The sequence below is a fragment of the Mytilus trossulus genome, chromosome 12 (genome assembly GCF_036588685.1).
Source record: "Mytilus trossulus isolate FHL-02 chromosome 12, PNRI_Mtr1.1.1.hap1, whole genome shotgun sequence".
Lineage (NCBI taxonomy): Eukaryota > Metazoa > Mollusca > Bivalvia > Mytilida > Mytilidae > Mytilus > Mytilus trossulus.
The window spans coordinates 11,397,983-11,409,135 of NC_086384.1; the positions used below are offsets into that span (position 1 = coordinate 11,397,983).

General features: G+C 31.3%; 2 protein-coding genes across 2 annotated transcripts; both read left to right on the forward strand.

Annotated features, from left to right (window-relative positions):
• The first annotated feature begins 1,761 nt into the window (after positions 1–1,761).
• Positions 1,762–4,669, forward strand: LOC134692209 (uncharacterized). Its single transcript, XM_063552659.1, has 4 exons — positions 1,762–1,873; positions 3,302–3,512; positions 4,211–4,337; positions 4,577–4,669. The coding sequence occupies exons 1-4, from the start codon at positions 1,762–1,764 to the stop codon at positions 4,667–4,669; spliced, it is 543 nt and encodes a 180-aa protein (XP_063408729.1).
• Positions 4,670–5,492: 823 nt separating this feature from the next.
• LOC134693317 (uncharacterized) lies at positions 5,493–6,716 on the forward strand. Its single transcript, XM_063554070.1, has 2 exons — positions 5,493–5,676; positions 6,232–6,716. Exons 1-2 carry the CDS (start codon positions 5,503–5,505, stop codon positions 6,580–6,582), a joined length of 525 nt encoding a protein of 174 aa, XP_063410140.1. The 5' UTR covers positions 5,493–5,502; the 3' UTR covers positions 6,583–6,716.
• Positions 6,717–11,153: the final 4,437 nt, after the last annotated feature.

Consider the following 11,153-nt stretch of genomic DNA (forward strand, 5'->3'; position numbering starts at 1 on the left):
TAATTTTGTTGAGACAAAAGTCAATTTTGTCAATTTTGTTGAGACAAAAGTCAATTTTGTGACGACAAAATTCATTTTTGTGATGACAAAATTCAATTTTGTAACAACAAAACTGACTTTTATGAGACAAAATTGACTTTCGTGAGACAAAATTGACTTTCGTGAGACAAAATTGACTTTCGTGAGACATAAATCAATTTTGTTGAGACAAAATTCAATTTTGTTGAGACAAAATTCAATTTTGTTAATTTTGTTGAGACAAAATTCAATTTTGTTAAATTTGTTGAGACAAAATTCAATTTTGTCAATTTTGTTGAGACAAAATTCAATTTTGTCAATTTTGTTTAGACAAAATTCAATTTTGTTAATTTTGTTCAGACAAAATTCAATTTTGTCAATTTTGTTGAGAAAAAATTCAATTTTGTCAATTTTGTTGAGACAAAAGTCAATTTTGTCAATTTTGTCTCACAAAAGTCAATTTTGTGTAACAAAAGTCAATTTTGTGTAACAAAAGTCAATTTTGTGTAACAAAAGTCAATTTTGTGTAACAAAAGTCAATTTTGTGTAACAAAAGTAATTTTTGTGTAACAAAAGTAATTTTTGTGTAACAAAAGTCAATTTTGTGTAACAAAAGTCAATTTTGTGTAACATAAGTCGATTTTGTATGCAAATTAGTTCACAGAAACCAAACTAAACTAATTTAAATACAAAATTGACTTTTGTCGCTCAATTTTCAAATTAGGTAACAAAAGTCAAGTCTGTGTAACAAAAATGAATTTTGTCATGACAAAAGTGACTTTTGTCCGCTGATAGATAATTTTGTATGACAAAATTTCAAATTTGTAGTATGATACAAATTTTGTTAAACTGAACTCATTTTTGTTGAACAAAAGTCACTTTTGTCCGTGCAAAATTGAATTTTGAGTACAAAACCACAATAGTCCCATTCGGCGCCCCGTATTTGCTGTCTGCAAATTTAGAAAGAGGACGACTAAAGTATATTTTCTATACAAAATACATTCCGACAAGAAGATGGAAGTGTCGAAAATAGTTTCACATACATTTGCTGTCTCAAAATGAAGAAAGTGGACGACTAAAGTATATTATCTACACAAACTTCATTTCGACAAGAAGATGGTAGTGTCGAAAATTGTCTCAAATTTTGGATTGGAATAGAGATTATGTTTTAACAAACTTTGGATTGGAAAAGTGATAATGTTTAAAAGAAATTTGGATCGGAATAGAGATTATGTTTTTAAAACTTTGGATTTATATCCGACCTATATTCAGATGTTTTCAATTTCAGTGCAGACTACTAGAATTATTAGGTTATTGCAGCTTATAATGTTATATATGTTCCGGACCATATGAGTATTTGGACCATACGCGTATGGTCATGACCATATGGGTATATACTCATATGGTCCGACCATTTTTTGCTAAATAAAAAATAGAAGTTTCCCAAAGTTTATTTTACTTACTTGTCAAAACTTTAAAAAAAACAACACATTTAATACCGAGGGTCATTACCGATGACCATTGCCGATTTGTTATTACGGTTGAATGGCAATATTTCGACTTAAATAATTGAATTCCAAAAATCTCTTAATGAACTGTTACTGTAAAAAGAAGTTACTGGAAAGTAACAAAGTTTATTTTATATGTCTTGTGAATATGGTGTATTGCAGTCATTTTGCGATATTTGAGATCTAGTAAATAAATTCATCATAAGAGCTTCTAAAAAACACAGTAGATATCAGAATGGCCAAAGACCTCTGTATCACTGTACGCAGCTTCAAAAAGGCTAGCTTTTCACTCGCAAAAAAAGGTGTAACTGAAAAGGATCGTGCACTAGCAAAGCCTATTATTTCTTGTAAGCTGTAACAGGATTCTATTGTTCTCTTTTCCTGTTCAACATTTGTATAACCATACATTTTGAGAATAGTGTTCATTTATTATCTTTAATTACTGATTACCAGTAAAAAAAAATGACATCTATAAGTGTGATGACAAAAAATTGTAAAGTAAAATTATGAATTTGAGTTTTTATTGGTGAGCCTGCAAATTTTGTTGCAAAAAGCTCGACAAAGGGATAGTGATTCGGCAGCGGTGGCTACAGCGGCTGCGTAAGCTATCGTTTTAAAAGCTTTATATTTTAGAAGGTGGAAGACCTGGATGCTTCATACTTGGTATATAGATGCCTCATGTTAAGAAGTTTCCGTCAGTCACATGTCAAATGTCCTTGACCTCATTTTCATGGTTCAGTGACCACTTGAAAAAAAAGTTCTGATTTTTTGTTATGTTGAATTTACTCTAACTATAAGTAATAGGATAATTATATGTGGTATGTGTGTACCTTGCAAGGTCCTCATGCCCGTCAGACAGTTTTCACTTGACCGCGACCTCATTTCATAGGTCAGTGAACAAGGTTAAGTTTTGCTGGTCAAGTCCATATATCAGATACTATAAGCAATAGGGCTAGTATATTCAGTGTATGGAAGGACTGTAAGGTGTACATGTCCAACTGGCAGGTGTCATCTGACCTTGACCTCATTTTCATGGTTCAGTGGTTATAGTGGCAATAGATCTACTTTATTTGTTGTATGGAATGGTTGTAAGGTGTACATGTCTTCCGGGGAGATGTCATCTGACCATGACCTCATTTTAATGGTTGAGTTGTCAAAATTAAGTTATTGAGTTTTGGTCTTTTTTTATCTAATACTATATGCCATTGGTCAACTATATTTGGTGTATGGAAATATTTTATGATCTATATGTCAGTTGCACAGGTTTTATTTGACCTCAACCTCATTTCCACGGTTCATTGCTCAGTGTTAAGTTTTTGTGTTTGGTCTATTTTTCTCAAACTATAAGTAATAGGTTAACTATATTGTTGTATGGAAGCATTGTTAGCTGTACATGTGTGCCTGTCATGGTTCATCTGACCTTGACCTCAATTTCATGGTTCATTGGTCTCCGTTTGTTATCTTGGTTAATGTTAAGTTTATGTGACAGTTTTTAATAAAGCTTTAACTTTATACTTATGACTATCAACATTATATCAATGATTAGTAAAGAAGGCGGACATTTCAGTGTGTGCACTCTTGTTATCAATAACAACTATATATATGCACTTGATTTTGGACTTATATATATTTTTGCCTCAGACATCACTGATGTGACATAAATTGACAAATTTACATGGGATGCAGTAATATGAAAATATTTTATACAGCTTATTATGTAAATTAAGGAATTAATTTTAAATGAATATTGATAAAAAGAGGGCAATATTTTAAAGACTTGACCATTGAGGCTTATGATATTGAGAGGCATGGCCATCCACTGCAATATGCTGAAGATGGGTTTGAGAAAAATCACAAATCTGTCAGGAGTAGTATTGCCCACCAAAATGGTCATGCAAGATCAAGGGACACAGCCTCACAATTTGTCAATAATGAGTTGATGGGACATGTTATTTCAGGAGGATTTATGCCAGATTCTCAAAACTGGTAATAAATGTTTTTACACTATTGGTATTTAGCGGAATTTTGTCTACAAATTACAAATGCAAATACGTCTATTGTAATCTGTCCATCTGTGACCATCTGTTAATTAAAGATAAAAAATGTACCTGATTAATTGTAATTAATTTAACTGATTACATAGTCCTAACATTTATACTGAAGAAACATGACATATGCAGATTTATAGAAAATTGGGTTTAATACAAAGCTGCTTTTTTCAAAATTGTTGTGTCTTCAATACAGCAAGAAAATCCTGTAACTGGAGGTGGCTCTCAGTTGGCCTAAATGAAAATGTGTACAAGTTCATTGAAAATGGATGTTATATATACTACATGTCATACATATAGACTGTGTAACTGAAACATTTTATAAATGTGAACCAAAAGTTAAGAACATAAAAGATTAAAGATTGAATCTGATTTGGGATGGGAAGGATACTTTCAATTTGAAAATTTTGTTAACATTGGCGTATTTGAAAAGAATTTTATAAAATCTATATTGGCAATAATTTTCCATGCAATAATACTGTTTTACAAAAAGGATATTATAATGAGAATATATGTTTTACACAAAAAAAATGTTTTACTTGGTTTATTAAATAAGATGATTCCACCATAATTAGTTAGAGGAAACTGTTAAAAATTTAGAATAATAAACAAAGTTTTTAATTTCTGGCTGTTTAGGAAATGTGCTGCTGAAAAGATAAAACTGTTTGGAAAAAATAAGAAAATTCTGAATTTCCTAGGAATGCCTAGCAGCCAATATGAGGAAAATCTGTCTGGGTTGAAGAAAATGGTTCGAAAACCAACAGTGATAAATTTATTTTATATAAATCTGTGTATTGCCTTTGTAAAGATAAACCAAGCCAGTCAGATAAATTCCTTCATTTCTTATATGAAAGGATGGTCATATTGGTCTTTTTTTTTTAAGAATTAATAGAGATCCATCCACTTAAACTTAAGTTATTTCAAGAAATCAATGTGTTTTTCGTATGATGGTGCAGAAGACAAAGACAACATCATACCATTAATTCCAATTAAAATTTGCAGTTGTGTAAAAATCAAAAGCCAAGGGACAATGTCAGAAAACAAGATAAAAGCACAAAATATGATCAACAGCAGAACACAAAATTAGGAAACTAAAGACTGAGCAACACAAACCCCACTAAATACATAAGTTGATCTCAGGGACTTAAGAAGTGTACCATAAGGAGAATTTTCTACACATGCAGCACCATCTTTTTTATTATATTGTACAAACCAGGGGTTAGAATCAAAATATAAGATCAAATTTCAATGAAAAGATTTATATAAACTTGGAATTTACTTGTATTTATATTTCAGTCATTATATTTAGTGCAAATTTTAAAATTCAAATGAGCTGTCATAGATACACTTTTTCAATGTCACTTTTAAAAGTGATAATTCAATAATTATTTTTATACTGCAATCAACTATTTTACTACACAGATGAAGCTATAGGTATAAACGTTAGCTTTATACATCAATGACCTAAACTAACCTATAAGCCCCGCCTCCTTACGGGAACTATTGTATTTCATCAACAACCTCACTTCACGACCGTGACAACGTAAAGTTACAATGGTCAAACTTTTATGAATTTAAACTTTTATGTCTTCAAACTGGTTATTTATATATCATGTTTATCAAATTTTATTAATAAGTTCATTTTCCCTTTCTAATTTCTTAATATGTCAATGTCTTACCGCCTGGACTATGCTCATAGGGAAATACCCCAAAATGGTACCCCAAGAGGGAAATGCCAAACACTTTTTATAACAATTTTTGTTACATATTTTTTTCATTTTTTTCATTTTTTTTTTCGATTTCAGTATAAAGACAATATACGTATAGTGTCTTGAAATATGAAATTTATTTGTATGACGCTTAGAAACTGGAAAATGTGAGGTTTTACCGATTGTTTAAATAAACTTTTACAGAATGGTGATGATTTGATGAATCATTATGAAGTACAGATTCTCCAAGCAATTATTAATTGTGGTGGACAGCCAGGTTTGCTTGGCAGCAGTAACCTTAAAATAGTGCAATTCAAGTCTTGTGTGACAAAGCAAGGGGACACTGCCAAAGTGGACAGCTTTGTATTATATCATGTGGATGAAGATGATACAGTATGTTTTTATTTTATAACATTTTTGGTTCTTCCAAATTAAAATGACTACATTATAAGCTTGTATGATAAGTATACTTATTATTAAAAAAAACCCAGAAATTCCTATTAAGTCGAAATAATTATATCATGCAATGCTCTATGGTCATGTTAACATGGGTATGAATTTTTTCACATTAGAATTGACAAATATAATACCTTACTTACTTACTGCCCTTGAACGCCATTTGCCTACAGGTAGGGCATTGACGAAGATTTTCCACTTTTGTCTGTCGTTGGCAGTTTTCTGTAGTGTGCCCCCCCATATAATACCTACCCATGTTAAAATGAGCATAGAGCATGACATGATCATCATAGAATAATATTGTTCTTAACCTTAACCTTCACCTAAAATGGGACAGCACAACATAAGAATAACTGTAAATATCAGTCGCAGATTGGAACACGGTTTGGTAGAAGGCCCCAGAACAACACCCTGTAAAATCATTTGATTGTATAAATAATTTAAAAATACACCATATTATGCAGTAAAATATTTTTTTATTTCATTTTCTAGGATAAAATAGGACAGATTGAAAAGTTTGTTGAACTGTCTTGGAAAGGAAATAACCACCAGATGGTTATATTGAAGAAAGCAAAACTGGTGCCAACCCAGACAACATTCCAACATCTTACCACTGAACCTTTACTTGAAATTACACCTGTATCAAGAGTTCTTCAATCAGTTCATGTAATTCATGATTGTAAGGGTGGCAAATGTACTATCAAAGAAGGCTCAGTATCAAGCAGAGTTGAACAGGAGCAACACAATGTGAAATGCAAATTCATCAAACACTCAACTGTTCACAACATTTTCATCGTCAATAAATGTAGAATTAGTCATTCTGTGGACAATTTTGTTATATGAAAACTTTTATTAGATTTATTGCTGAATAGTTTGCTACATACCTGTTGTCAGATAAATTTGTGTTCACATTATTACTCTTCAGACCTATCAGTCTGTTAAGCTAGTAAAAATAAGTAACAAATCATTTCACATAAGTTATGTTGTATTATAATACCTTACATATATAACAAACAATTATATTGGGTAACCTGAATTAATTATATGAATCTACATTTTTTATTTGTTGCAATACAATCATGTTTACTTTTACAAGCTTGAAGTTCAAATATAAGGATTGTTCGGTTTCTTTTAAAAGGAATTAATAAGTTATTTTTTTACCATTATTACATTAACCAGATCAATACTTTGCTTACAAATTAAAGGCAATCATTTTATAAACTGCTTAAATCAACCTTTATTATATATATATATTTTATTTCATTTCTTATATGAAGTATTACTTATTAATTTTTTTAAATAGTGTTCAAAATAATGAATTGTTATGAAGATGACACTTTAACTACATTGTTCTACCTTCATACACTAAGTTTACAGACACAATATTGAACAGAATAAATTATTTTCCATCTTAACTCAGCTTGTTATATTTTTATGAACTATATGTTAGGAATTTATGGTGGTAAAAAGCACCATCATTAAAATTGGTTTGGCTCGTTTAATTTTCAAGAACTTTTGACAAAAGTATTAACTTTGACCCTTTTACAAAAGTTTAAAAATTTCAAAAAAATTGAACCAACCATTTTTTATTAGAAAAATTACACTGGTTATATAGAAGTTTGACAAACACTAATTTGATCATTAAGAAGCTTAACAACACAATGTAATTAAAACATTCAGCTGATATTACAGAGTTATCTCCATGTAGTGTTAGGTACCACCTGAAGTGTGGTTCAAAGCATAAAATTTTACTCTTCTTTAAAATACATGTAGGAAAAGTGGTATTTGCCAATGAGTCTTCTTTTCACTAGAGGTAAAAGAAAAAGGTTTTAGACAACTAAAGGTCATTGCAATCAGCAAATCCCAATCATAACAGTGAGCTGAAGTTTTGCAAAGAACTTCTTTTAACAGATATTCCCTTTATTACTAATAGGAATGAGTTTCTTAAAATGATATAATACCTGGAAAAAAATGTACTGTGTGTTAAAATTACTTTTGTGTGATACGCTTTTAGATACTTTAAATATTTAATTCAGATAAAATGAAACATAAATTTCACAGGAGTTTTGATCCATATTAATTTCATATGAAATTGTTCACATGAATTTAATGTGAAATTTTTTACGTGAATATAACGTGAAATTTTTCACGTGAATTTAACATGAATATTTTCACGTGAATTTCACATGAAGATATAACTTTTTAAATTAAATTAAGATTCCAAGGGAATATATGATAAATATAATTCAAGGTATGGGATGTTGACAAATTTTTGATTTACAGTTAATTTTTTATAACTTAGACACCATTTATATTTTTTCACGTGAATTTCACGTGAAAATTTTACGTGAAATTCATGTGAAATTCACATGAAAATTTTATGTGAATTTCACGGGAAATCTCTTCATATGAAATTCACGTGAAAAGTTAACGTGAATTTCACGTGAAATTCATGTGAAATTCACGTAAAATGAGATTCACGTACAATTCACGTGAGCAAAATTTGGCTGTGTAACGCATCATATACTGCACAATGCTAGCATTGTTGTTTTTGACATCCGTTAAGTACGGTACCAAAATACCTAGTATATATCCATCCGTGGACATAACTTTCATCAGTTTAAGCAGGGTCTGTGCTTATGCATAAAAAAGCATCGCCGCCGGAATTAAAATTTACTGTTTTTCTGTATATAAAAATATATGTCCCGTCCATGATTAACATGATTAAGATGACAGAGTCTGATAGAAAGTTTCTCAAAAGTTGAGTAGCAAAATTAGAAGTATGGTTTTCAATAATTTCATCTCTGGTGATGTAATGAAAGTCAATATTTGAAGGTTCAATGCAGACTTTGCTTGGTGTTCTATTTTCGAAACTGTGTGTTTGCAGGATACATTAATATGGTGCTTGAATGTGGTCGCTTCTATGAGTTTCTTCAACAAACAACACAGATGTTTTGTTTTGATTATTTTGTTTGGTGTTGTCTTTCGTGTACTTTGTTTTCTTGTTACCAGTTGTGTGTTTGGTTACTCGTCACCCCTTTTCTATTCAATATTCACTAATATATGATATAGATATTGACCATGCAGGTCGGTATTTGTCATCAAATCTGCACCACTCTTGTAACCCTGACCCAAACGACGTTACATATGTATTGAGCCCTTTATAAATTGCTGTTCGGTGTTAAAGGCCGTACGTTGACCTATAATTGTTAACTCTACATACATCATAACTTTGAAGAAGAGTTGTCTCATTGGCACTCATAACACTACTTCTTTATATTTACATCAGTTATCATAGCTTTTTGTTTTTATCTGACAAATTTTAATAAAATTAACGGTGCCGATTTTCTTGCACCAGATGCGCATTTCGACAATACATGCCTCTTCAGTGATGCTCTTGGCCAAAATATTTGAAATCCACAGTAACTTTGTATACCACAGCATGTGCGGGCTAATAAACCCTCATCTTTACAAAAATACAACAAAAAACTCACTTATACGAAAGTCCGGTTTTCAACTTGAATAATAGTACTGCTTTTGATGTTCTTGGAGATCTATTCGCAGACTTTTTCAATTTAGAAACGCTTGAAACTAAAAACTCGCATTGTCCCTTGTTCATTGTTGATTCCGACTAGGCTCAAAATAACTTTTGTTTTAGTTCTAATATGACTTTTGATTTTTTTAACACTGTAAACCAATTGATAAGATTTCCCGTGCTTGCATTTGATATCATGATTTTCTTGATAGAGGGTTGCTGCTCTCAATGAAGGTATTAAACCAAGAGTTCATAATGGTGAAGTTAAAATCATCCCTTCGTAAAATTTACGGACGCCATCACGAGTTGGTTGACCTATATGGAATAATCATTTTACAAATGATATCGGATATGTTCCTTACGTCGTAACTGCAATCCCCTTCCCTTTAAATGAATGTGAATTACCGAATTAGACTATTTACCGGATTTGTTCAAACATGAGCAGAACGTACGGTGCCACAAGTGGAGCAGTATCTGCTTACCCTTCCGGAGCACCTGAGAGCACTCCTAATTTTTGGTGGGGTTCGTGTTGCTTAATCCTTTGTTTTGTATGTTGTGTTACATGTGCTATTGTTTGTCTGTTTGTATTTTTTCATTTTAAGCCATGGCGTTGTCAGTTTATTTTCGATTTATGAGTTTGACTGTCCCTCTGGTATCTTTAGTCCCTTTTACATACAAGTGAGAGGTTAAGCGCTATAAAACAGGTTTAATCCACCATTTACTACATTGGAAAATGCCTGTACCAAGTTAGGACTATGTCCATTCGTTTGATGTGTTTTATCATTTGATTTTGTCATTTGACTTTTCGTTTTGAATTTATTTGAGTTCATTATTTTTGTGATTTTACTTTTTATCCTCGAGAGAGTTCGGATTATTGAAGTCTAATATCTTTTTCTTTGCATGAGATACCATACCACTTAACCTTTCAAGAAGACAAAATAACATTTAATTCGGATGTTGTTTTGTCTATTTTTTTTCTATTTTCACATTTCTTGATCGGTGTAAAAAAATATTTCTTCTAATTAGTGACCTATCTGTTCTCGACAAGTGATTGGTTGAAGTTAGATTATGACATCAAATTTTATTGGTGTCTTATGATTTTTTCCCATTGTTACGTCATGAAACAGGATACCATGTCTGATGACTTCACGTATAAGGAACACAACTTTCTGCAAATATTGAAAATGAGAGGATAACAATCATTAGAGAAACAAATTCTACCACTATAACTCGCAGTTAACAATTCCAAATCTAACTGTCTCGAGTAGAGAAATATCGTTACACACTTGTTGCAGTGATGGAATCTACATTACTAAAATCTGGATTCAACTATCTCTGTCCCGGTTTTTACGTTTTTACCGTCCAGATGAACCGGACAACATCTAACACCAGTTAGTACGAGAACACCTTGTGTTACTAACACATGTAATATAGCCTTATTTGGCATTGTAACAAATGGACCCATTGGTGTAATACAGATGTAACACATTCTTAAAGTTTTACCTACAGTCACGTTTGGTAGTGTAATTGGTTCATTTTGTGGTATTATTTTATTCTCTGTTAACTTATATGCTGGTGCAGGAACGATGGTAACAATGTAAGTACTTTTATCTACACGATTGGTGGATTGGCAATACAATTGCTGTCTGAATTATGAAACTTTTTCTGCTATGGCCTTATTTCATTATGTGTATATTTCACACACAACATTTAGGCTTCATTGCTTAACAATTATTTATTTGGTTATGTACAAGCACCTTCTACAGTTCGACGGCAATTGCTCTTTGCATAGTGATAATAAATGTTAACACATGAATAGAAAGAAAGTCAAGAGTATTTATAGTAAGAGCAACGCACACAATTAACAACGCATTACATT